This window comes from Xenopus laevis, chromosome 2L, assembly GCF_017654675.1.
Source record: "Xenopus laevis strain J_2021 chromosome 2L, Xenopus_laevis_v10.1, whole genome shotgun sequence".
NCBI classification, from domain to species: Eukaryota; Metazoa; Chordata; class Amphibia; order Anura; family Pipidae; genus Xenopus; species Xenopus laevis.
This window is the reverse complement of record NC_054373.1, coordinates 71,585,701-71,609,458: the sequence shown is the minus strand read 5'-3', so window position 1 is coordinate 71,609,458 and position 23,758 is coordinate 71,585,701. Positions and strand designations below refer to the sequence as shown.

The 23,758-nt window shown below is 41.2% G+C and overlaps 1 protein-coding gene across 13 annotated transcripts in view; it reads right to left on the bottom strand.

The window, feature by feature from the left end:
• The window catches only part of LOC733397 (ankyrin repeat and SAM domain-containing protein 1A), a 317,888-nt gene that overhangs the window by 45,253 nt on the left and 248,877 nt on the right, over positions 1-23,758 (bottom strand). For all 13 annotated transcript variants that reach the window (XM_041582022.1, XM_041582016.1, XM_041582019.1 and 10 more), the window contains one exon: positions 14,779-14,850. In XM_041582022.1, the coding sequence (XP_041437956.1) occupies positions 14,779-14,850 (72 nt within the window). The remainder of the gene's footprint in view (positions 1-14,778; positions 14,851-23,758) is intronic.

Sequence of the window (23,758 nt, the reverse complement as noted above, 5' to 3'; positions counted from 1 at the left end):
TGGCTACTGAGTAAACTAACAGACAGCTGAGATGTCACATTGATTAAGGAATTGGCTTAATTTTAATACAAGGCTGCTTCAATGGGGCACTGGAGGGGCCTCCTGCTAACATCTACAGAAGGGGGTAAACTCTTACATTGCATTGTGAACGACTACATGCAATTGTAGAAGTACCTGTGAAGAACTATTGGGTCTTACGCTCAGAACATGCAACCATTTTATTTGCCCTTATGTAAAACTTGGACTGTCTTGCCTTCATTCCATTCCTTGCTGTCTATTAGTTGTCCAGTGCCGTCTGCATGCTGATGTAATGCCTGTAGCTGCAGTCACAGATAGGTGCTGATCACTTGTATGCTTGTGTATGATCATTCACACAAGAATTTGTGCAGCCATGGGGAGGCAGAAATCTTCATGGTCAGATGGGTGATAGGTGTGTCCCAGCGTTTGATTTTGATGTGATATTGGGCTGTGAGACTGATATTTGGACTGTTCCCGAATAAAGTTTTTTTTTTTTTTTTTGCTACAACTTTAAGCATAGTGTAGATAAAGACGTATTTTATTCTTTTTACTTCAGGTATGGTGTTTGTGGCCTAGTGGTTTAAGTGTTAGACTTTCATCATATTGTTAAGTGTTCAATTCCCCGAACATACTTTTTTTTTTTTTTTTTTTTTAATTTATATTAAAAAGTAAAATGTTCATTTTAATTCAAATTATGCCCAATCACATAATAATAAAGCACATAAAGACTGAAAAGAAATAGTGGCACCATGAACAGTGCAAGGGTAGCTCCGGCAATTTCAAGACATTTAGTCCACCAATAAAATTCCACCCCTGAATTATAATCAGTTTGTTAATACCACTATATCTTTTCATTCCTTAACTCTTTAATCTGCCATTAAACAAAAAGTTTGCATTCCAATACCAATCAGTGAACTTAATAAAACTTGTGGAGGAAAAAGGGATTGAACTCATAACCTTTGCTATGTAAAGCCAACACCTAGACCATTAGGCTACCAGGTCTAGACGCTTCTAATTTCCTTCTATGTGTCTGTACTCACACAGGCACATGAAAGTGCTGAACGCAGGAAAAATGCAGCATGCTGCATTTTTCTGCGTTTTTCCATGGTTCATCGCTTACATGTGCCTGTGTGAGTACAGACACATAGAAAGAAATTAGAAGCGTCTAGACCTGCGCTCCCCTGCAGCTGAACGCAGCCAAACGGAACGCAGGGGAGCGCACGGCCAAATGCTAGTGTGTACGAGCCCTAACGCTGCTTCTTAAACGCCCTTCTGGCCTCAAGTTGCCGCCACTAGGGTTGCCACCTGGCCAGTAAAAATGATGGTTAGACCAAATGTTATTAATAGGGAAAAAAGATAAATATATAGGAAGGCCGGTATTTTTTTCCAGAAAATGTGGCAATCCTAGCCGCCACCCAGAGCCAGAATGGGACACCCTCCCCGTTTGGCTAGGCCCATGTAAAAAACAAAATATGTGGGCCAGCACAGCGGTGTGCATGGCGCATACGTGCCGGCTTCGGTGCATATGTGCCGGCGTCCATGTATATGTGGCATAGTTGGCAGATGCACACATACATGCCCTAGGCAACCTGTCCAGGCGCAGCACTTGCTGAGAGCGTGCATGCGCGAAGTGACGCCAGCGCATGTGCATATGCGCCTGTGTCACTTTGCACATGCACAAGTTCAACTGGTGTGTGCATGCGTGTAGGCACAAAAACAAGATGGGTGAGGGGACTGGACATGGGGTAGGCAACAGAGCTGGTACATGCCTGGCGCCCCCCAGCTTTGCACCCTAGGCATGTGCCTACTCTGCCTCAAGGAGATTTCTCAGTTTGCGACTAATCTTACCATGTGCCACCACCCTTAAGGTGGCCATACACGTAGAGATCCGCTTGTTTTGTGATTTTGCCAAACAAGCAGATTTCTGATATGCCTATGCCTACATTAAAGTGGGCAATATCAGGCTGATCTGATCGTGGCCCCTAGAGCCCAACAATTAGATCATAATGCAGGCATTAGGATTGCGGAACCATATTAACGAACACATGTGATCGTGATCTAACTCTGCCCGATCGGCATTTGTCCAACTCTCGGCCAGCTGATCAGAGAAGCCTGTCAGAGTGCCCCGTGCACAGGCCAATAAGCTACCAACTCAGTCTGTCAGCAGCTTTTATCAGCCCCTGACCAGCTTTAGGGTAGGGGCACACGGCGCGTTTTCGCCGCGATTCTGCGCTGGGCGAGTTGTCGCTGCGTTTTTTAAGCCGAAATAGCTTTGTTAACTTTGGCGCTGGCGTCAATGCAAATCGCGGTGAAATCGCTGCGCTAATTCACACGCGGCGATTCGTTTTCTATTGTCGCCGGAAGTTGCCTGGCTGGGCGTTTCCGGGCGACAGTAGAAAAAGAATCGCCGCGTGTGAATTAGCGCAGCGATTTCGCCGCGATTTGCATTGACGCCAGCGCCAAAGTTAGCAAAGCTATTTCGGCTTAAAAAACGCAGCGACAACTCGCCCAGCGCAGAATCGCGGCGAAATAGCGCCGTGTGCCCCTACCCTTATAGGTACTTGTCTGAAACTGTAACTTGAGATCACTTAGCTCTAAACCATCCCCCCATTGCTCTGACTGAAAGCTGCTAGCCAGCAGCTGTGTTTTCCCTAATCCTGTTACACCAATTTATAGCACAGGCAGTGTGATAAGGTGGAGAGGTGGGTGTGGGGCAAGTAGCAGCACTAGCCTAATGATTAATGCCTTGTTTTGTCACAATGGTAGTCTAGCGAGTCAGGGGCTTGATTTTCATGTTAGAGCTAAAGTATTTAGTTCCCTTCTGCACCTCTCTTTTACAGGGGCAGGGGAGCAGGGTTAGGGAACCTATGGCTCTGGAGCCAGATGTGGCTCTTTTTATGGTTGCACCTGGCTCTTTGCTAAATCTTTAATAAAAAAAAAAAATATATATATATATACTATATAACTAAGCTCTAGAATTCCACATTGGTGGCCTGATAGCAGATACTATACCTGTACTATTTTCTTATAATTTGCTTATGTTGCCTAATTACTATTTAATTGAACTTTTTGCTTAAATTGGTAGATATATTCAATATACTTGTATTTAGTTTTAAAAATATTGTATTGAATTACATTTTAAAAAATGTGATGTTTATGGCTCTCTCAGCCACAAAGGTTCCTGACCCCTGCACTATGGTGTTGCTTCCCACTTGGAGTAGCATGGATTAATTTGGGAGAGAACAACCCCAGAGATTATATGAGAAAACAAAGTTTTATATAAAGACATTGTATAAACCCAAAACAAAACAGAAACAAATGAATGGGTTAATGCTGCAAGCTGGAAATGATGCAGTCCATACAATACATTCTCTATAGCAATTGTAGTGCAATTCAAAACAAAACACACACAATTACAACTATGTGCTTGAACACAGATGATGTAATTGTGGCAGATGATGTAATTGTGGGGAAAATGCTGCATTGGGCGTAAAAACATGTCAATACTAAAAAATGAATAGTAATTGCTCTGTGTCTAGAGATTTTTTTATATAGTTCTACTAGTTTTGGATATGTATATTTTCAGGCCCGGATTTGCGGCAAGGCCACATAGGCCCTGGCCTAGGGTGGCATCAATTGAGGGGCGGCATGCCGCCCAGTCGCACAAGCAGTTTTCTTGGCGGAGCACTAGCGCCGCTAGTGCTCTGCAACCAAACAAGATGCGCATAAGCGCTTTCTTTACAGAAGGAGGGGGTGACGGAGGACGCCGGCCTCGAGGCGCCCTCAGGGCAAATACGGCCCTGTTTTTCCTGCGTCCGGCACCTACATGCACCTGTGTGACTACAGGCACATTGAAAAGAATTGAATGCGTCTCAACCTGCGCTCCCCTGCGGCCGAACGCAAGAAAATGGAACTCCGTGGACAGGACCTGCGCAGAGAGGTAAGTATCGACTTAGGGGCATTTGCCCAAGGGGGGAGGTAGGCCAGGGGGGAGGGGGGCGGCGAGTTTTGCGCTAAAGCCCTTGAGTTCTCCTTTAAGGTAACTTTTAGTATATTATATATAGGGTTGCCACCTGGCCGGTATTTTACAGGCCTGGCCGGTAAAAATAATGGTTGACCCCAATGTTATTAATAGGGAAAAAAGATTAATATATAGGAAGGCCGGTATTTTTTTCCAGAAAAGGTGGCAACCCTAATTATAGAAGTTTTAAGCAACTTTTCCATTGGTTATTTTTTACAGTTTTATAGTTATTTGGCTTTTTCTTCTGACTCTTTCCAGCTTTCAAATGGGCATAACTGACTCCATCTAAAAACAAACGCTCTGTAAGGCTACAAATGTATTGTTATTATTACTTTTTATTACTTATCTTTCTACTCAGGCCTCTCCTATTCAGATCCTATTCAGATCCCAGTCTCTTATTCAAATCAGTGCATGGTTGCTAGGGTAACCTGGACCCTAGCTACCAGATTGCTTAAAATGCAAATTGAAGAGCTGCTGAATAAAAAACTAAATTACTCAAAAACCTTAAATAATAAAAAATGAGGACCAATTGCAAATTGTCTCAGACTATCCCTCTCTACCTCATACTAAAAGTTAATTCAAAGGTGAACAACCCTTTTAAGGCAAAGGGCATTTTTTGCAGGCTGAGCAAAATGGATCCTCTCCTTGCCCCATCTCTATTGAGTTTAATAAGATCCACTTTTGTGTAACAGAGCTTAAGCTTTGTCTGCCCTTGTTAAAAGTACAAGTGATCTTGCTAGCTTACTTAAATATAACAAAGGTTGCACTGATGCACTGATTTGTGGATTCTGCTGAGAAGAAAAGCTGAAGGTGCTCACATTAAGGTAGAGACACACAGGCAGATTTGGGGGGAGAAACGATCGGAGTGCCAACCCGATGGCAATTTACATTCTAGCCGGCGGTAAAAAGAGATTTGTCGCCGGGCGACTAATCTCCACGAATCTGGTCTAGACGCTGCTAATATCTTTCTATGTGCCTGTACTCACACAGGCGCATGTAAGTGCTGAACGCAGGAAAAATGCAGCATGCTGCATTTTTCTGCGTTTTTCAATGGTTCATCGCTTACATGCGCCTGTGTGAGTACAGACACATAGAAAGATATTAGCAGCGTCTAGACCTGCGCTCCCCTGCAGCTGAACACAGACAAACGGAACGCAGGGGAGCGCATGGAGAAACGCTCATCTGTAAGAGCCCTTACAGCAATTTAGCATTTTTTGTAGTTCAAATAATATGCAGCTGTGGCCATTAGTGATGTGTGGGTCATGGTTTTCCTGACCAGCACCTGACCCTAACCTGTCCTGCTCCAGCCCAAGCCTGCCCGTACCCATACTTCCGGGGTCCTTATATAAACTTGCTCCGACCTGCCCCGACGATGACGTCACAATGAAGTCACAAAAGGGGCGGGTGAGCAGAAGTGAGACTAAAAAGTTGGTGGGCGGGGAGAGCAGGAGCAGTGCGCAGTCGTCCCAAACCCACCCGACCCACAGGTAAACACTGTGATTTTTTAAAAAGCTGACTGCTGCATAAATACGCTTAGCAGTTTCAAATTTAGGCAATGGCATTTATACTAGAGTATTTATGCAGTGGTCAGCTTTTTTAAAAACAATGGCATGAACCGTGCCAAACAAACGTATGTGTGCCTTAAAGATAGGGTTGCCACCTGGCCGGTATTTTACTGGCCTGGCCAGTAAAAATGATGGCTGATCCCAATGTTAATAATAGGGAAAAAATATAAATATATAGGAAGGTCAGTGATCCCAATGTTATTAATAGGGAAAAAATATAAATATATAGGAAGGTCAGTGATCCCAATGTTATTAATAGGGAATAAAGATAAATATATAGGAAGGTCAGTGATCCCAATGTTATTAATAGGGAATAAAGATAAATATATAGGAAGGTCAGTGATCCCAATGTTATTAATAGGGAATAAAGATAAATATATAGGAAGGTCAGTGATCCCAATGTTATTAATAGGGAATAAAGATAAATATATAGGAAGGTCAGTGATCCCAATGTTATTAATAGGGAATAAAGATAAATATATAGGAAGGTCAGTGATCCCAATGTTATTAATAGGGAATAAAGATAAATATATAGGAAGGTCAGTGATATGATCCCAATGTTATTAATAGGGAATAAAGATAAATATATAGGAAGGTCAGTGATCCCAATGTTATTAATAGGGAATAAAGATAAATATATAGGAAGGTCAGTGATCCCAATGTTTATTAATAGGGAATAAAAATATATAGGAAGGTCAGTGATCCCAATGTTATTAATAGGGAAAAAATATAAATATATAGGAAGGCCGGTATTTTTTTCCGGAAAAGGTGGCAACCTTACTAAAAGAGCAGTTTCTACATGGAATCTCTTGTATACATTTAACTCACTAAGAGGAGGGGAAGAAAATGAATACATGTAAAAATCTATGATCAGAAGAATCTTGTCCTGCCTCCTTCAAACATGTATCTGCTTCAGTATATATTATAGGAGTTTTGTAAGCTAAACAGTAACATTAGTACTGGTAGTCTAAAAAAAAAAAAAAAAAAATGAACTGAGTAGATTCAAACCCACAATTCCCATATGATAACCCTCTGCCCTAACCACTAGGCTACCAATGCCAGTACTGTAATGCAGCTCCAAAACGTTCTCTTATGGCTGATAGAGTCAGTTAAAAACTTAATTAAAATTGATGTACTAAGGATACTATAAATCTTAACAGAAAATGACAAACATTTGCTAGTTTTTATTTATTCATTTATTTTTACCAATTTATTAATTAATTCACTTTTTAAACCTAGCTACAGGGCCAAGTTTATGGAATGAAGAAAATGTAAAGTAAAGCCTATAGTCAAAAATGTAATGCCCAAACATTTACTTGGATTGACTGTGTGTGCCCCAAATGGTTACATTTGGCTCCGTTTCTAAAGTCTTATCAATATTAAGTTTACAGTAGTTTGCTTACTGTCACGACTCACAGCTTACAGAGCATTGCAAATGAACGGTATATTAGGCGCCACCTGGTGGCCGATTGTGGAATTGCGCCTATTTTAATTTAATTCTCTTCTTCTCTGACCGACGGGGCATCGTGTTTCCCTGCACTTAATGCGAACAGCGCGTTTATCTGGATTAGTTACAGCGCGACAAACGTACAATCAATTCTGGCTTCATCTGTATGCAGAGCTGAAAATGCAATAAAATGGCTAAAAATTTAATAAAATGGCTAAAAATACACCAAAATGCCCAAAATTGCAATATAATCACCGAAATAACATACAAAATGTATTGCACAGTATGGTTAGCGAATACGATATTCGCAATGGCAATAAAACATTTTTTTCAGCCAAAAAAGAGACAATGCGATAAGAAAAAATCCACAGTGCGTGTGTACAATTGGTAAATTACATGTTATGTGAGCGTGTGTGCATGTGCATGTGAGTGCGAGTGACCCCCCCCAATCCCCAAAAATGTATGTGTAAGTGTGCGTAAGTGTGAATGTGTGTATTACTGTAATAAGTGTGTATTGGTGTGTTTGTGTGTGTAATTGTTGCACTTACTGAAAAAGTCACTGGAGATTGTTGCAGACGTTATGGAGGGGCCCCAGGAAGAGATCTGCAACGTGATTCCTGCCCCTGTGCTGTGGGGGCGGAGCTGATCGGCGCAGTGCCTGCTACTGCTTTGGGGCCCCTGGGCGATGGCGCCCCAGGGGCCACTCGATCCCCCACTCTGCTCATTGCCTAGGGGCAGGGGATCGAAGAGGAACGGAGCGAGTGTATCAAACAGCCGCTCCTGCGCTCCAGAACCAGGTAGTGTTTTGCGGAACGTAGAATCTACGTTCTGTGGCATTTAAAGTTACTTTTCCACAGAACGTAGATTCTACATTCTATGGTACTTAAAGGGTTAATATGGTCAGGGACTCAAGAACAGTTCCATAGATTTGTTAATACATTAAACAAATAACATTAATCTGAAAGAAACAGCGGAAATCAATAAAAATTCAGTAAATTTTCTCGATATATGCATTTTTCGGGGGGAATGATCATTATTTAGAAAAGAGACAGCCACTAATAGTCTCCTACATGCCACCTGCCAACACCCCCACAATACAATAAGGGGTATTCCAATGGGACAATAATTGAGGGTTAAAAGACTTTGCAGTACCCTAGAGGACTTTAAAAATCGAATCCAAAAACCTTTATACACGAGAGGTTATAATCATAAAAAAAAGCATACAAGAGAGCAAACCAATAGAACAAGCCTATTAATTCCAAGAAAGACACAGCCAAAGAAGAATGATAAACATTCACACTATATCAAACTAATTTTGATATAGTCAAACTGATTATAGTGGACAACACAAAAAAATAACTGATTTTCTAAATAAACATTGGCACATCCTCATTGGAGAAAGACCCCACATAACATTCAGGAGGAGTAGCAATTTACGGGATACCCTCAAACACAGCCATTACAGTAAAACCATAAAATCTACCTGGCTCACTAATAAATTAAAGGGAAGTTTTAAATGTGGTAATTGCCATGCTTGTCTGTAATTAAAACAACCACAATAACAGGAAGGTCGGTTATCAAAGAATTTTAAAATAAATCACTTCATGAACTGTAAAACAAGTGTTATGAAATGCATTTGTGGAAAAAACTATGTGGGCAAGACCAAAAGAGAATTCATAAGGAGAGTTTTGGAACACATTGATGAAATTAAACACAAAAGAAACACATCCATGGCAAATCACATCAATGAGTTTCATGAGAGAAATACAGAAGTAATAAAATTTATTGCTGTGGATCACATAAAACCCACCACTCGAAAAGGAGACACCTTTACACCTTTTTTGTAAAATAATATCTATTTCAGTAAATTGAATAGTTAACTATCATGAGAGACACTTTTTTTAATTTCTGAAGTATGGCAAACCATCTGTCAAATACACCAAAGTCAATTTCTTTCATTATCTTAAAAAGATTCGCTGAACGCAGGTTTAAAAACTTGAATTTCATTGTAAGATAATCGAAAGTCTATTGGTTCAAAGTCATTAGATTCTACACTATATCAAATGTCATACTTGTCCGCTAATTCATCAGGACATAATTAATAATTGCATCAATTTTTAGCAAGCTTAGGTTTCAGATTAATATCATCATTTATAATCAATGTAGGTGAATAAATACAGTTAAATGGAGTTAATGTCGCAACAGACATGCGCAGTAAAAATGGAAACGTATCAGTAAAAATTTGCCCAATACGTCTGGCAACTCTGAGCCACAAGGTAAGGGCAAATAGTGCGCATGTAGTGTACTGGCAGATAACAGTGCCACACTTCCAGGATATCTAACATACACGCTATACTAAAACCCGGAAGTGATAGTAAAGCACAGACCCGGAACAAATTTTTGTGCATAAAATAAAATATGTTTCTGGTATAAATCCCTATATCATGAAAAGTAGCTTTTTAAAAAAAAAATTCTTTATTTAGAACCCCAGAAGTGGAAATACTATACACAAAAATGGCAGATTTAGAAAGCTCAGGTTCTCCTGAAAAAACAACATATAATTTTCCTAGGAAAACTAAAAATTCCCTCACGAAATGAGAGAGCACAAAATGTTCAAAAAAACCTCTGGCAGGGAGTGCAAATGAAATGGGAAATGCTGAAGGGCACTTAATGAATCAGAACATTTTGAAATATATAACAAGGGGCCATATTTCAAAGGTCCTCCCAGAGAACAGTGATGTTAAGGGTTCAATGAGATTGAAGAACATTTGTAATGCATCCCAATGGGCAGGTCTGGTAGAGCTTTTTCTAATTGGAGATTCCCAAAAGGCATACTGATGACGATTTGGCCATGGTCGATGCCAAGGACTATGACGGAGATACTCTGCCGACTGGGTGTCACATAAGCGGTCATACCAGAAGGAGAGGTCCCCCTGTGACCAGATGTATGACTTAATTCATCTTGTGAAAAAGTGGCTGCAACCAGAATACCTGTCAGCTCCTCAAATTGCGGAAAGGGTCACTGTGGATCACTTTCTGAGAGTCAGTCAGCTGATCACCTGGTGGAAATGTTGGAACGCTACATTGCCGCTGAGGACAACTTAGAGTCACCTCTACCACATCACAAGCCAGACACAAAACATTCCTCCGCAAGGTCCCCAGGAAAAAACAGTGAGTTGTTGCCTTGGGACACAGGGACTGACACAAAGGCTATAGAATGGCCTAAAGGAGCTGACAAAACCCAGCTGTCCCCTCCAACCAAGGGTCAAGGCCAAGTGCAATGCTGGCAGTGTAATGAGTTGGGACATGTTGCTGTCAGGTGTCCACTACTTTTTGAGTCCATGATTGTAACTCTGCTTAGCAGGTGTCATGGTTTGCTCACCCTGTGTGTACCACAGACACCGAGTTGCATATGGCGGTGGCAAAGGTGGCTGGAAAGTCCGTTCAAGCTCTGTTGGATTCCGGGAGCTTAGTGACAATGGTGCATGCCAGTCTGGTGAGACCAGACCAAATTAATGACCGTAGTATTAAGGTGTTATCTATTCATGGAAACTCTAAATATTATCCCATGGCTATAGTGACATTTGAAACTGTTACTGGTACGGTCTGTCATAAAGTGGGTGTTTCCCCTGTTTTGATGCATAGTGTGATCTTGGGATGAGACTTGTCCCCCTTTTGGAATCTCTGCGGAAAGGAAGGTTCTTCACAGGGATTGTGAAAGGGCTTCCTAAGGATGCATCTGGGGTTTGTGAATCTAACTCAAACGTAGTTAGTGAAGGGGTGACCATGCTTTTTCCCATAGAGGTACTATAGAGGTACTAGCAGGTGAAACAGAGTTGCCCTTGGAGCCTTCTAAGTATCTGATATGTCAGATTTGGAGGTCTCTCGGGGTTAACTCTGGAACAGCCCAAATAAGGGACCCTATGCTGAACAGGACCTGGGAACATGTTAAGGTAATTAATGGTGAACCTCAGGAACCTGGTGCTGAGAGTGTCTTCCCTTATTTTTCTGTCAATCAAGTTTTACTTTTTGTGTTGACAAAGTCCAAGGGGGGATGGTAGAGGAGTTGTTAGTGCCCAAATCCTATCGGCGAATATTCTTGGACCTGGCCCACACTCACCCTGAATTTTACAAAGGTTTTATTGGCTCTGTATATTTGCTGATGTGAAAGGGTATTGTGACTCTTGCCTGGAATGCCAGCTGTCTGCCCCCTTACCTCACTACCGTAGCCCTCTAGTGCCATTGTCTATCATTAAGGTCCCATTTGAAAGAATTGCAATGGACATGGTAGGGCTACTGGTAAAGTCAGCTCGGGCCATCAGTATATTCTTGTAGGCATGGATTATACTATGCTGTACCCTGAGGCAGTCTCTTTAAGAAACACAGCTGTTCTATATGTTTACCTGCACTGGCATTCCTAAAAAAAAATCCTCACAGACCTGGGTACACCCTTTATGTCTAGGATTATAAAGGAATTGTGTAAATTGTTGAAAATGAAACAGTTTACAACTTAGGATGGGAAAGATTGGGACTGCCTCTTACTGTACCTTATGTTCACCAATAGAGAGGTGCCCCAGTCGTCCACATCCTTTTCACCCTTTGAATTACTGTATGGTCGTCACCCCAGAGGTCTCTTGGATGTAGTAAAGGAGACCTGGGAGCAAGTTAATGCCCCACAAGATTGTAGTGGAACATGTTACATTAATGCAAGATAGAATTGCTGCCCATAGTCAGGGAACACAAGCAGCAAGCACAGGAGGCCCACAGTCAGGTATACAACTATACGGCTAAGGTTCGAACTTTCAACCCTGGGGACAGAGTGTTGGTTCTTGTCCCAACGGTTGAGAGCAAGTTCCTGCCAAAGTGGTATGGCCTGTATGAAATAATCAAAAAAAATATGAGGTGAATTATAAAGTTTACCACCAAGATAAGAGGTACAAAAAAACTTTACCATGTAAATTTAATAAAGCCCTGGATGGACAGAGAAGTCCTCACAGCTATAGTTCACCCACTGCCTCCTACCCATGAGGGTATACAGAAGGGACCCTCAGTAACCTTCACTCTTGCTGAAGTCAGGACTGCTAATGCCCTTTGAGACCTATATAGGAATTAATAGACCTCTATACCTAATCAAACCTGACTCATAATTTGCTTCCTAGATTCAATTTAATGACCAAGATCCTATGTTCTATATACTGTAGCTACTGCATACCTGAACTCATTCACTCTCACTCTCTCTATATATGATGTTTTTGTACGAATCTCATAAAGCATGATGTCATTACTGATCCTCAGGTTCGGGTCCGGCTTAAGCCCTATCGGATCCGAGATGCACGTAGACAGGCAGTGGACGAGGAACTGCAAAGGATGCTGGATTTGGGGGTAATTGAGAGGTCTGTAAGTGAGTGGAATAGTGCCATAGTGCTTGTTTCATAAACCAGATGGGTCTTCAGGAAGGTAAATGAAGTCTCCAAGTTTGATGCTTACCCCATGCCAAGGGTTGATGCGTTGACTGAACTACTAGGTACTAGGTACAACTCTTGACCTAATTAGGTGGTATTGGAAGGTACCAATGTTAGAAACAGCTAGGGAGAAAACAGTATTTTCTATTCCACAAGGGCTCTTCCAGTATGTATGCTCTTTGGGCTCTAGGGAGCCCTAGCCACATTCCAAAGAATGATGGACCATCAGCATTTTGCCTCAGCTTATTTGGATGATGGTCATTTTTAGCAGGGATTGGCAAAGTCACCACCCCAGAGTACAGTCCGTCCTTATTCCATTAGAGAGGCAGGCCTAATGGCAAATCCCAAGAAATGTGCCCTAGGTCTGGAAGAAGCCCGTTATCTTGGTTACAATATAGGGATAGGTGTTATCAAGCCTCAACTGAACAAGTTGGAGGCAATCAAAGACTGGACCCAACCTCTCACTAAAAAGCAAGTCCGTACTTTTCTTGGTATGGTGGGCTATTATCGAAGATTCATTCCAAATTTTGCTACCACGGCTGCTCCTTTGACCTTCCTGACCAAAGTGAAAGGTTCCACAATGGTTAAGTGGGGTGCTGAGGGACGCATTTCAAGGTTTGAAAGTGGGTTTTATGCCAAGATACAGATTCCAAAAATAAATTTTTTGTACAAACGGATGCTTCTGGTGTTGGTTTAGGAGCGGTATTTGTTGGAAAACAACAGACAGAGATTGTTCCAGTGCATGTTACTTAATGCAGGGAGGGTCTATTGTTTGCTTAGCAATGTGATGTCAAGTTTGACCTGTAACCCTGTATGAATTTCTTCTTCCTCTTCATGTGTATGCCCTCTATGAAAAATTTCCTGTTGCAGACATGTTATGCTGAAGTGTTTATGCTCTAAAGCAACCAAGTTACTGTTCATACAGAAGTTGGTGTGTCTGTCCTCACTTACAGAGAATCTGCACATGCATTGCAGATCAGCTCTCTGCTAACAGTATTGTCACAGTTAGTTGGGGGAGAAGAGCACCCAGTGGTCTACTTGAGCAGGAAGTTGACCCCTGCTGAGAAAAATTATAGTATCTTCTTGGTGCCAGTTGGTGCTCATTACGGACCACTCTCCCCTAGCCTGGATGTCACAGGCAAAATAAAGAAATGCAAGGGTCACCCATTGGTTCCTGTCCTTGCAAAATTTCAATTTCACAGTGGAATACCGAGCAGGCAAACTGCAGGTTAATGCCTTGGTCAAAGGTCCATTGTATGGTGAAAAAAGGTGTCCAAAACACCGGCTTCGAACAGAGGGGGGAGGTATGTGACAAAGAGCTCTGTCCCAGTATAGTGGCGGTATATTATGGTAAGTTTATAGCACCCAGCCTGAGGTATTGGCTCCTAAATCTCCAGGGTAAAACAGGTTAGGACCATGGAGCATGGCTAAACCAGTACCCTGCCCATTTAGTCCGTAAGTGGAGCTGTTTAAGGGAGCCTGGCTGTGAAGTGTGAGGTTGAAATGGGAGTCAGAGAGAAGCTCTGAAAACATGCTGTGATTTATTTTTACTAACTGTGTATGCTACAGGAACTCCAAAGAGGGACTGCTGTGTGACAGCAGTAAGGTCTTTTTTCTGCTTTCTGTAAAACTGCAAACCAGAGGTCTCGTATTGTTTATTGTTATACCACAGAACTTGTGACTATTTAAGTTTGTTGGTTTGAACAATAAACCCCAGGCAGAAGCCTGTTCATTTTGTTGCAAACCAAGGCTTCTATCACCTCTGTAAGAACTGTTTGCCTGAGCCCTACCCACTGTTATGAGCAATTCCCACAATATATATATATATATCTAACTTGTGAAATGTTGCTCAGTTTTGTTGTGTGTTAATAAAGCACTTTACTGCAACTGGTAATTATTGGAGTGTGCTGGATTTTTTTCTTTTGTGTAACATTGACTACTTAGAAAGGAATGCATTTTCTGGTTTACAGCACCCATTATTTCTACAAGAGTTTTCTATACAGTGGTTTGAGCAACCCACCATAGAGCTTTACAGCTGCAAATAGTGCCATAGAGACTACTGCAATATTGTTTTCTGCATTTATACATTGTGCAAGGGGGTGCTTAGTGTTACAATTTAAATAAGTTCAATACATTATATATGTATAATAATACATTTTTGTTTGTTTTGTGCAATGATATAGTGTTGTGTTTTGCACTATACTGACCAACTCAAACACAGTACTGCTCTGAAACAACTGTTTTACTTAACTCAGTAATACTTACCCTCATCTTGGCACAAGCATCTTGTGTTGATTCAGTTCCCCGTAAATCTCTGATGAGCATTGACCCCAAATACTGGATGACAGAAATGAATAAAGGATAATTTTAATACTGGAGAAAGAAAAATATAAGGAAAATTACTTGAATGCATAAGGCAAAACATGCATTTTAGATTTTTATAAATGTATTTTTAAAAGATAACCTAGGCAAATGAATTGGATGTATTCTAAAAAAAAATATTTTAACATTAAGATTAGGTTTCTGTCATGTCAGGCTGAGATATAAATAACAATAAACTTCCCTTTTAATAGAGATTTTTGGAATGTAATGGATGTTGGAAAAATAACCATTTCCTCCTTGGACACAACTGATTAAAGGTAGCACTAGGGTAGCAAATTGGAAATGGTTGACAAACAACACCAGCATATTTCATGCACAAAATTACATCTGATTTTTGAAAGCCCAATGTCCTGTCAATACATATGCATATGCATATTTTTATGGAAATTTCTGACTTGTATTTATCCACAGACTTCCAAATTATTGCTCCACAAAACACCATTCTTTAGATTGCAATGCTATAAATTCCAGTTACAAAAATTAAAAACAAGCATAGCGTCTGAGGAAGCTGACAACACACAGCGAAACGCATTAGGCACAGTTTGGGGGACACAACAACCCAGAAGCAAGGCACCACGAGGGAGTCTGGAGTGAGCTGACAGGACCACCCCTGGGAACCCCACACAAACTTTTTATTGGACTCAATGCGCAAAACCCGTCAGGGTAAATGTGAGTGTAAATTTTTAATTGATTTTAATTCGTTTTTAAATAAAAAACGGTATTACACTATCACTGGTTTTATTCCTGGCTTGGGACCTGGAAGGAGCGGCGAACCTTGAAGGAGGGACCAGAAAGGGCTTCTCGTTATATGCATAACACCACAGCAGTGGTTTGTAAGTAGGCATTTTACATAGAATGTGGAGGTGCTCCACCTCTGGAATATATTTCACTTCACAGGAAAGGCATTATCTTTTCTTCACCTCTATCGCTAACTTATACCCCCATTAATAGTCACCTGAAGGAAAAGGGGAGAATACACCTATTTAACATCCAGTGTATGCACGGGGTGATATCTCATATTATGAACATATTACGCTATGCTTGTTTTTAATTTCTGTTGCCACAGGCGCTGATCTCTTCTTATACATATCCCTTTTGGGAGTATATATACGCTTGATTTTGGACTTATATACAGTTGAGAGACTGTGAAGGGGTCGGCAAGAAATAATCGAAGAGACTGACATTTTTTAATTGGCTGCATTTGTAAGCTATATATTGTTTTTATTAAATTCCAGTTACAGTAGGTTTTTCCCTGAGAAACATATTTTTTAAAAAAAAGAGTAATTCTACCCAAACCATAAACGGTAAATATGTATTTCTACTACTAACTACAAACTGACAAAGATTTGCTGAAATTAAGCATTTTTAAAAATCCACTAAAATCTTTCAATTTTCAACATGTTATGTCCCATATGTCAACAGGTACAAATGTAAAACATCTTAAAAGGATTCTGTCATGATTTTTATGGTGTAGTTTTATTTCTAAATTACATTGTTTACACTTCAAATAATTCAATATAATACAATATAAAATGTCATTCCTGAACCAACAAGTGTATTTTATTTTTTATTTGTAACTGCTTTCTAGCAGGTTATTGTTTCTCCTACTTAATGTAAGTGAATGTGTTGCAGTGGGACCTGGATTTTACTATTGAGTGCAGTTCTTAGATCTACCAGGCAGCTGTTATCTTGTGTAAGGGAGCCTCTATCTGGTTACCTTCCCATTGTTCTGTTAGGCTGCTGGGGGGGAGGGAAGGGGTGATATCACTCCAACTTAAAGTACAGCAGTAAAGAGTGACTAAGGTTTATCAGCAGCTTCTGCTTCTGTGCAGGGACACAATTATCTCTAATAGAGCAAGGGCACATGGAGCGTTGGCTCCTCTCCTCTCAGCATGCATGTTGTTTTGCAGTCTGAGAGAAACAAATCTGCTCCCTGCCCCAGCTCCATTAATCTGCACTGAAAATTGCAGCTTCCACTTGTGTGCACGCACATACAGTGGATCAGAGGTTGGCTTGAACCCAAAAAAGTATTAATTTTCAGGCAGACCTCCACTCTGCTGCGCCCGCCTAATTTGGTTTTAAGAGATACAGAGAAACAAATGTGCTTAATCCACTTTTTTCTTCAGTTTATACAATATAAAAGTCAGCAATTCATGACCCAATTGATGGAGGCACAAATAGCTCAGCTCAATCAAGTCAGTGGCTGACAAAGGGTATGGTTTCTAAATATAGGTAGGTATAAATATTTCAATTGTATTAAAAGGGTAAAGATTCTGAGGAGGAGAAGGTCATTCTAACTAATTTAAATTTAAGCATTGTTTAGGTCCCATCTAGAATATGCTGTAAAGCGTTTCATTAACTTCTTTACTTAAGCAACATAGGGTGGTCCTTAACACTCTAACATTTCCTTCTTAAAGGACATGTAAACCCCCTCAAAAGATTAATCAGTGAACAGCCTCACTGCAATCTAAGTAAGTTAGGTTGAAAAAAGACACACGTCCATCAAGTTCAACCTTTCAACTATTTTAACCTGACTAACTGCTAGTTGAAATAACTGCCACTCTGGTTGTTAAAAGGTTAATAGTAAGGCTGCAGCATCAGCTTAATCACTTAGGATTCATTCTCTCAAGATAAAGCCTTAACAGACACATATAGCTTTTGTTTTATTAGTAAATTAATAGTTAATTCTAATAATATAACTATTGATGAATGAGTGACTAGTGAAGAAATTCAAAAGACTACAACATGTAAAGGTGAACAAAGGCCCAGGACCGGATGGCATTCAAGGATACTAAAAGAGCTTCATTTTGTGATGGTCAAACTTCTTTACTTAATCTGCCAAGATTCTATAAGGTCTGGAATGATTCCAAGATATCGGCAAATTGCTAATGCGGTGCCACTATTCAAAAAGGGATCCTGTTCTCAGCCTGAAACCACAGGCCTGTCTGACATCAGAGGTAGGAACGTTTTCGGATGGGGTAATAAGGGATAAGATACTTGAATGCTTTATAAATCACATGCTATGAGTTTGCGTCACAATGTAAATGAATAATTGATTTTGCCAGACTAATCTAATTGCCTTCTATGAGTAGATGAGCAGAAACCGACTATCTGGGATTGCAGTGGATATGATCTGCTTTTGCTAAATTAAGGAATACAGGCAGGAAACATATGTGTACTTAGATGAATTGGCTAAAACCAATCCTTGGTTATCAGGTATAAAAGGTTTACTTTCAGAGTAAGGTACCGCCAGACTTTTCCAAACTTCCTCAAATTGCAGATAGTATCACTCTCATCAGTCAGTAATCTCTTGATTTAGAAATGCACATGTTTCAGATCTAACATGTAAACAGAAAACTACAAGATTTTTGGGTACACCTAAGGTTGGCTCCTTCCCATGCCTCAATTGTCGATGTTGTAATTCTATTATAAAAGGCGAACATTCATTAAAGGGTGTCACGAAAACGGGGCTCTCCATCACACATAACTCTTGGGTTTGGCTATAAGGTGTTACACTTTCACCTTACACACAGGTTAGACTAACATCAGACACCCCAAAACACACCAACACCCACAAAATGAATTTGCTGCCACCATATTTCATTAAAAGGCGATAGAAATCTAATGTGACTACTCCCCTGCCCTCTATAACAGGTAATAACTCACACTACAGAAATGCATCACACTCTCTCAGGGTAAGATCCTACTAGTTCAACAAGCACTCCAGCAGCCAAAGGGTTAATTTACATTCAAACACACTTTTCTGCTAGCCGTACTAGTTATTCAACATATAGTCAACTTTCCCTTTCCACGCATACAAAGAAGTTAATACACTTAGGCACAAGCATTCAGATGGGCGATGAGTTCGTTATATTGATAGTGATATTATAGTGATATTACCGCAGTAACAGTGCATATATAAAAAGTATATTACAAAGAAGACATACATCAAAAAATAATTGCAAAAACAGTAAATAAAATAAAAGGGAGTAAAAACACAAAGTAAATCCTAGGTACTTTACCAATTTAGAATTTCTTGTTGTGTCCTCTGAGGCAAGAGTTAGGAAACAATGGGCATACAATCCACGGGTATGGAGCCTCTTTGCATGACATTGGGTACTGGATCTATCACCTTTTTATTGCCTGCTGGGCATAATTACCTTATGCATGAGGTAGGAGTGCCCAGGAACTTGTCATTTAAGACCCACTGCAGGGGATTGCTATTTTCAGGCAAGATTCCCCAATATAACCTTTTGAACCAAAATATGTTGTGCATTTATAAATAAAGAGACTACGGACTAATGAGAGTGGTTCTCCAGAGTGATACTATCTGCAATTTGAGAAAGTGCACAGATATGTAGCTACAGGTTCAAAATATTTTCTAGGGTGATGGTGTGCTGTATAGAGTCCGACCACTGTGGAACTGCAACTCCCCACATCACATTTTCTTTTTGCTCTATGCTTTTTTCAAACCTGCAGGGATCACTCCAACTTGTTCTCAATTGAATCTGGCTCCTTGTGCTCTCTATATTGATTTTTCATGCACAAATTGCCCAACACATTAAGAGTAAGGAGCGACAAATAAGCAAATTCACTACGTTACTGTCATGAAGCAGCAGTTGGAAAAGGACTGAAGAACTAAACTGGAGGCAGAAAGATGAGACACCAAAGACACGTGGGTTAGGAACCATTCAGATAGGGTACTATCTCAGACGGAAAAGAACGTGCTAGCCAAAGGGTTAAACTATGCAGTGACCCACAACACATCCCAGTAGTTGAACTCATCACAGCCACAGAATCTGCTACCAAAAATAATCACTTTAAAAAGGAAGAAGAGGAACAACTCTGGCTAAAAGTGTCAGCTGCTTTGTCAAGTGCCAGAGAGGAGAGCGCTCAGTTCTCTGAGTAAGGACCCGACTATCACTATCCTGCCAGCAGATAAAGGGCGATGCACAGTTGTGCTCAACACAACTGACTACAACTGCAAGATAACCACTCTACTCAGTGATGGCAATACATATGAACCCTTAAGGAAAGACCCAACCAGCGGTTAGAAGAAAAAGGTGATAGGTTGCCTATAACAACTTGAAAAGGAGAAAGCAATTGATCAAGTTTTATACCACCGCCTTTACCCGAGAGATGCCACACCATGCTTATACGGACTTCCCAAGATACACAAAGAAGGAGCCCCACTAAGACCCATTGTCAGCAGCATAAATTCAGTGACATACAGCACTGTAAAATTCTTAGCCCCATTGGTAGGCAAAACAGTGCATCTTATCCAGAATGCCAAAGAGTCTGTAACCAAGATTCACGGCGTTACACTAGAGGCAGAAGAAAAAATGGTATATGATGTCACTTCGTTGTTCACATGTATACCTACTACAGAGGCAATTGAGACTGTAAGAAATCGACTGCAACAAGATAACTCCCTCAGCAGCAAAACGAAGCTCAGTCCCAACCAAGTATGTTTGTTGCTAGATTTGTGCCTTAACACCACATACTTCAAGTACAAGAACCTTTTTATAGACAAAACATGGCTGTGCAATGGATTCTCCAGTCTCTCCCATTGTAGCAAAGTTGTACATGGAGGAAGTGGAAAGGAGGGCCTTACTTTCCAGGGAACTACACCGACTCACTGGTTCAGATATGTGGATGACACTTGGGTTAAATCAGATCCAATGAAGTGGCGGCCTTTACAGAACACATTAACAGTGGACAATAACATCAAGTTCACAAGGGAAGATGTCCACGAGAACAAACTTGCCTTTTTGGACTGTTTGATATGCATCCAAGAGGGGGGTAACTTGAAGACGAAGTATACAGGAAACCCACTCATATGGATCAATACCTGTTGTTTGATTCCCACCATCCACTGGAACACAAACTGAGTGTCATTAGAACTCTGCACCACAGGGCGGAATGTGTGGCAACTGATACAGAGTCCAAAGACAAAGAGCAAAAACATCTTAGAGGAGCTTTGAAAGCGTGTGGCTACCCAGACTAGGCCTTTGTCAAAACAGCAGCAACCAAGCCCAACACCAATAAAAATAACCACCTGGAGACACATAGTAGGCGAAAAATAGTCATCCCATATGTGGCTGGAGTGTCACAGAAACTCAGGAGGATTTTCAACAAACACCAAGTCCCTGTGTTTTTAAAATCTAGCAACACACTGAGACAAAAACTGGTAAACCCAAAGGATCCAACACCAAAAGAAAAACAAAGCAATGTGGTATACGGAGTCCAGTGTAGCGAGGAGTGCACAGATCTATACATTGGGGAGACAAAACAACTGCTCAACAAGCAAATGGCTCAGCATAGGAGGGCGAACTCTACAGGGCAAAACTCAGCTGTCTTTCTACACCTAAAAGACAAGGGACACTCCTTCGAAGATAGCAAGGTCCAAATCTTGGATAAAGAAGACCGCTGGTTTGAACGAGGCATGAAAGAGGCGTTTCACGTCAAGGTGGAGAATAGAGGCGGGGGCCTTTGACACCACCTTTCTGCTACATACAATGCTATTCCAACATCTGTACTCCGGCGGTTTCACAACACTTCACACATCCATTCATGCAACTCTCACAAGTAACACTTGTTCAAGCATTCTGACCACAAACTACCCTGTCGGATCAGTTATTTTACTGATTTTCCTGATTTTATTTTTATGATTTATGAGCCATGGCAGATTTAACAACTTAAGTCCATCAAGTTAAAGTACAGAAAGTTTAAGTACAACATATAGAGTTAGACAGAGTTGGACAGCAGTTGGATCAGAGTTGAATTGGAATCTCCAAGCAAACATTGGACATCACTGCTCATCAATTCTTCTATCAAAAAAATAAGACGGATTATACTGTCTAACTGTTTAATTTGATTGCCTTCTTTTTCTCTCTCTCCTCTATACTTCTGCATATATCCTCTGCACTCCAACTGCATATCTCCTCTTCACTGCTCCCATCACCCTCTCTCAATCTAAGCACACTATCTTGTATTGTTAAATCTATTATCCCCTCTCATCCCATCAAACAATACACTGCTCGCACTGTCAAATCTAGGTCACACCTTGTCTCACTCTCATTATTAATGTTACTTGCAGCTGGGGATATCTCCCCAAACCCTGGTCCAACTCACTCATTTGTACCCTCACTTATTCCTACTCTCAGGCATTCAACAAGGTCTTTTCCAGTCTCTCAGACTTTACGCACTTCTAATATTGCAAACCTAATTCACATAAAACCAGCACCCTCCCTGCCTTTCTCATGTGCCCTCTGGAATGCACGGTCAATCTGCAATAAACTAACAGCAGTCCATGACCTCTTTATAGCTAAATCCCTTCACCTTCTTGCAATCACTGAAACATGGCTCTCCCCCTCAGACACTGCTTCACCTGCTGCCCTTTGCTATGGAGGCTTCTCACTTACTCACACTCCTAGACCGGATGGCCGTCATGGCGGTGGGGTGGGATTTCTTCTCTCCCCCAAATGCAGGTTTCAAAATCTAACTACACCGACTTCTCTCTCCTTCACTTCTTTTGAAGTCCACAGCATACGTTTGTTTTCTCCAATCTCTCTGCGTGTCGCTGTCATATATCGCCCCCCCATGTACCTACTCCACCTTCTTGGATCACTTTGCTGCCTGGCTTCCATACTTTCTCTCCAGTGAGACACCTGCTCACATTTTAGGGGACTTCAACATCCCCATTGACAACTCTGCTTCTGCTGCCACCTCTAAACGTCTCTCTCTAACAGCTTCATTTGGTCTCTCTCAGTGGACCGACTCACCTACCCACATCGAGGGTCATGCTCTTGACCTTATATTCTGCCACTCATGCTGCCCATCCAACTTAATTAACTCTCCCTACCCTCTGTCTGACCATCATCTACTCTCCTTTCATATACTGCTTTCACCTGCACCTTCACAACCATCTCTCTCTACCCACACGTACAGAAACCTTAATGCCTTTGAACCACAACAATTATCAACAGTATCAGCACAATCCATATCTCATATTAATAATCTCTTCTGTCCCAATATGGCAGCTTCTCTCTACAACGATGCCCTTTCAACAGCACTTGACTCCCTTGCACCTTCTACCACCCGTCACAGCCGGCCAGCTAAACCCCAACCCTGTCACACTAGTGTAACACGGTACCCCAGAAGATGTAGTAGATCAGCTGAGCGACGGTGGAGAAAGTCACGAACTGATCCTGACTTCACTTCAAATTCATGCTCTCCTGCTATAACCGAGCTCTTTCATTAGCCAAAGAACAATACTTCTCTTATCTAATATCTACTATGTCCTCCAAACCACAGCAGATGCTTGCTACATTTAACTCACTCCTATGCCCCCCTCCACCTCCTCCACCTATTAATGTTACCGCCCAAGACCTTGCTCATTTCTTGAATGAAAAAATCGATCTCATTAGGCTGAGCATACCGTCCGACAACAATCTCAGACCAACGTGCAGTCCACTCACATCTACTTTGCACTCCTTCACCCCTGCAACTCTAGATGAAGTTAGCAAACTTCTAGCCAGCTCAAAACCCACCACCTGCTCCCTTGACCCCATACCCTCTCGCCTTCTCCACCCAATCTCTGATACACTCTCTCCTGCACTTACCCACCTATTCAATCTTTCACTCTCTACTGGTACCTTTCCATCATTATACAAACAAGCACTAATCACTACTATCCTCAAAAAACCTTCCCTTGATCCCAGCTCTCCCACTATCGACCGGTCTCCCTTCTTCCATTCGCATCCAAATTACTAGAAAGGCTTGTTTACAAACGCCTGATCCAGCATCTCACTCACAACTCTCTCCTCGACCCCTTGCAATCTGGCTTCCGCCCATCACACTC